We start from the raw sequence: 4,071 nt of genomic DNA, 5'->3' as shown, positions 1-4,071 counted from the left end.
ACAACTAAAGCGGACTATACCTAAAAGAATAATACTTGTATTATTGTGTCATTTTGTATTTTTTAATTCATCGATTTCATTTTATTTCATTAAAGTTTCCTTTTGTATTTTATATGATAATTTAAAAATTAAAAAATCTTCAAAAAATAAAAATAAAAATAAAAATAAAAATAAAAATAAAAAACTTAAAAATTTAATATTTAATATTTTAGTTCATATTTCAGTTAAAAAATTTAATATTCAAAAATTAAAAAAAATTCTAAAAAATGATAATGTCAGCACAAAAAATTTATAAGAAAAAATAGGAAAAAATATGTTAAAAATAAAAAAAATCAAAATTGAACAGTAATAGCGTTTTTGAGTAAAACGCCACAAAAAAATTGGACTATAGTGGCGTTTTTGGCGTTTTTAATAAAAATGCCACAAAACACTATTATTTTTTATCCCGTTTTCAAAATCCCGCTCACAAAAAAAAAAAAAAAAGTTTGGTTACCCTCTTCTCATCTTCTTTCTCATCTCCTTTTACTCTCAAAATTTGCCCCCAAATTTCCCATTTGGATGACGCCAAGCTAAAGCTCTCTCGTTTGGGTATTTTCCCTCTCAATTTCTTTTTAACGATAAACGCTTCATTAGAAACAAATTACTAATCGTAATCTTCAATTCTTTGATGCTTTGTAAATATGATTGTAGAATCTGTTATCGAAGAAAAAATTCAAAGCATTGATGCTAAAACCCTTCTTCTCAAGGAACGCGAGAAGTTTCTCGAAGACATGGAAAACAAGATCACTTATCTGCAGTCTGTTATATCTGCAGTCTGTTTTTCCCAGCCCCTGAGCCTCATGACAATCAGTTGCATGCTAGTATAGTGAATCAGATAGATTATTATTTCAGGTAATGCTTTGTTTGTGTGGTGACTTAGGTCAACTTCGTTAATTCAGCGGGCATATCTTGGTATTGATGTCACCCACAAAGCTAACTGCCTGTTTCTTTGTTGCAGTAATGAAAATCTAATTAAGGATACCTACTTGAGGCAGAACATGGATGACCAGGGCTGGGTTCCTATTAAATTAATAGCCGGCTTCAAAAAGGTGAGTTTTTTTTTCAGAATGTGGAGCTAGCTTCATGCCTGATTGTGTAGTTCCTGTGCTCAGAGCTAGTTTCATCTGTTAGCGTTATGCATGTTTATAACATCTGCACCCGCGGACTTCTCTGTCATATTGTTGAGGCAAGTTATGTGGTTATCATTAAAAGCAAACCTATTTTAATTGAAGTTTATGCAGTTGTCATTTGTGTGTTTTAAGAGAATTTCAAAACTGTGAAAGCCTGTGGAATTTTGCACTTTAGGTTTTGTCAAAATTTTCTATAAATTAAAATTCGAGAAACACGTAACTACTGGATTTTCAAGCTATTTTTCTATTTCCAAGAACATAAATTAAAATTCAAAGAATTGAGAAACCTAGTCTTCAGTTTCACACCTGCTGCTAGTTCTTGTTGAAACACATCAAAGAATGTCTCTAGGTACTCTGTCATATGCTTTCTCTTAGCATGTTGTCTTAAATGTTACTCGAAGACTTTTTCCCAGTATTTCATATTATGACTCATAAGTTTTATTGGAATGATCATATCACATTTGAACCTTTTGCCTAAGGTATAACACAGTGCATGTTAGGAGATCTGATTATGATTTTCTTGAGATTTGCGTCTCATTTTATTTCTTAAAATTCCTTGTTAGTTTAAATAAACTTTCCTTATAAATTAGTATACTTAGCTTTCTTATCTTCTTTTTCATGGTAGAACATGAAATTGTGGTTTTGCATCTTGTTTTTTAAATTGTAAACCTCTATTTAAGAGGAATATTATTAATGAATAAAATGAGTCAAAAGTTTCAGTAAATCCATTCCAACGTAAACAACCATAGGCAAAATTTGGAATTGAAATAAGGGAAAAACCTTTCTTCAAATCTGAGTTCTCTATTAATTGTATGGTGATTTGATCCCAGACTTGGAACATAACAATGCACCAACTATCATCTTCTGGATGTTAGTCCTATATATAGTAGTGATCTACCGTCATCCTCTGGAAATTGAGCTTTTGTGATTATGTCATTTCTTTCCAGATCAGGTAGTGAGCATCATTTTCTTGGTTTTGTGCCTTTGTGTCGAATAACAAAGAGCGTCAAACCTAAAAAAACATCGAGCGTCAAGTCCCTATAACCAAGACCATTTGGTTAGGCACTCGCTAGATGCACCTAGGCATGCTGTTTTGTAGGGCAATATTCATAAAAAATGTCTACATGGTTGAAATTCTCTTTGCTAGTAAAAATGGGGACAATATCAACTTCTCTACTTCTCAGTATTTGAGTATTCTACAAGAAGCATGGGCAAGGAGATAATAGTGCATATTGACCTACATGATTAAAAGAAAAAGATTGCATGTTTTGTAGATAATACCAAGTCAATTTTGTGTTTTTTAATCAGAATTGTACATCTTAAGCTTATTTTACAGGCATCCCACATAAACGTGCTTTTTCTTTGCACTTTGTGCATCTTGCGCCCTTAACAACATTGGTTTAGAAATTTGTTGTTGGATAAGCTTGTAGTGATTTTGCTTTCCCAAAGCAATTTTCTTTTCTAAATTTTAATGCTTGCTATACAAACGCGGCATATTTTCTATGGCTTCTCCTTTTCAGGTTTCACTTTTGACTGATAATATTCAGCTGATAACGGATGCTCTGCAAAGTTCAACAGTTGTGGAAGTGCAGGTACTTTCTATATTTGATAATCTTGGGATGTATGTTTTATCAATATTGAAATGCCTGGTCTTATCAACCATCAAGACTTGCATGCGTCTTTATTTTTTATGCTTAATTAATAGTTTTGTTAGAAGATAGGACTAAAATTATGTGGTATGGTTTGCTTTGATCACTTTTGCTTTCACATTTTAGGGTGACCAAGTAAGGAAGCGGATTGATTGGATGCGATGGATAATGCCGCCTTCTGTTCATTTCCCTACCAAGTCTGGTCAGGATACACTAGCAGCTCGTGTTCAGAATATTTCATTGGATCAGAGAGCTGCAAACCAGAGTGGTGCAAGTAACCCTGAAGATTCTGATGCTGGTAGACCATCATATGGGGACTTCAGTAATCAGCCTCAGCTATTCAACAATGAGGGATCAACCGTCAGTGCTCATGGTGGGCCAGCAAGTAATTGAAACTATTTGTTATTTTCCGAATTTACCGAATTGTTTTCCTTTATTCTTTTCCTTTTTTACAAATGGGGATGTTGGATTTTCTTTTACTATTTGTTATTGGTGATGGTGTTTAAATCTAGGGAATTTCGATTTTTATTTTCGAAAAAACATAAAAGAAAATCTTTGGAGGGCTTTGATACCCTCCGGTTGCAGGGGTGAAAAAAAAAAAGAACACATACTTGGATTGAGGTCTATGGAGAAAATGGCTCCTGCAGCTGTGGCTGCAACAGCTACTACTGCTATTATTCATGCCTACAAAAGCTTCTTTTTTTATTACCTTTCGAGGCATATATCATTTACCAAGAATTGCACTTTATATTATTTATTTATGTACTTATTTATACACTATTATTATATTTAATTGCTACTTGCTTCTGCTTCATAAAAATTTGCCCTGCGTTTGTGGGACAATCCTTTGAAAACAACCATATCTTACAACTGGTTCTTGTTGTATGGTTTTAAGTTTTGGAGCTTGTGGTACTTTTGACTGACTCTCAGAATAATTTTATTTATTATTTGTGGTGAGAATAATAGGGTACTATTAATACACATACCTATAACTTTTTAGGTCTAAGTAGCTCCATGCTTGAGTAATGTTTAGGGTTTAAGTCTAGTGGATGGAGAAAATAGTTTTAGTATAGACCTTTAGGTTCAATTTTAAATTTTTATATTTTTCATGACTTTTATAATATTTTATTTTTTTTTAAAATTTCATGACCTTTAGTGGCGTGACCTCTAGCGGCGTTTGTGGGAAAAGCGCCGCTAAAGGTCAAGACCTCTAGCGGCGTTTGTGGGAAAAGCGCCGCTAAAGGTCATGACCT

The 4,071-nt window shown here is 33.1% G+C and overlaps 1 protein-coding gene across 1 annotated transcript; it reads left to right on the top strand.

The window, feature by feature from the left end:
* Positions 1-448: 448 nt before the first annotated feature.
* LOC108463467 (la-related protein 1C-like) lies at positions 449-3,611 on the top strand. Its single transcript, XM_053020723.1, has 6 exons — positions 449-588; positions 691-891; positions 998-1,088; positions 2,690-2,761; positions 2,945-3,191; positions 3,404-3,611. Exons 3-6 carry the CDS (start codon positions 1,038-1,040, stop codon positions 3,436-3,438), a joined length of 405 nt encoding a protein of 134 aa, XP_052876683.1. The 5' UTR covers positions 449-588; positions 691-891; positions 998-1,037; the 3' UTR covers positions 3,439-3,611.
* Positions 3,612-4,071: the final 460 nt, after the last annotated feature.

The sequence above is a fragment of the Gossypium arboreum genome, chromosome 10 (genome assembly GCF_025698485.1).
Source record: "Gossypium arboreum isolate Shixiya-1 chromosome 10, ASM2569848v2, whole genome shotgun sequence".
In the NCBI taxonomy this organism is placed as follows: Eukaryota; Viridiplantae; Streptophyta; class Magnoliopsida; order Malvales; family Malvaceae; genus Gossypium; species Gossypium arboreum.
The sequence above is the reverse complement of the archived record's forward strand: the minus strand, read 5'-3'. Positions and strand labels throughout refer to the sequence as shown.

Excerpts from the sequence above, each read along its gene's own strand:
- LOC108463467 (XM_053020723.1), top strand. The coding sequence starts at position 1,038 with ATGGATGACCAGGGCTGGGTTCCTATTAAATTAATAGCCGGCTTCAAA. Across the intron at positions 1,089-2,689 it reads TAATAGCCGGCTTCAAAAAG|GTTTCACTTTTGACTGATAA; the intron begins GTGAGTTTTTTT and ends TCTCCTTTTCAG. Across the intron at positions 3,192-3,403 it reads ATCAACCGTCAGTGCTCATG|GGGTGAAAAAAAAAAAGAAC; the intron begins GTGGGCCAGCAA and ends CTCCGGTTGCAG.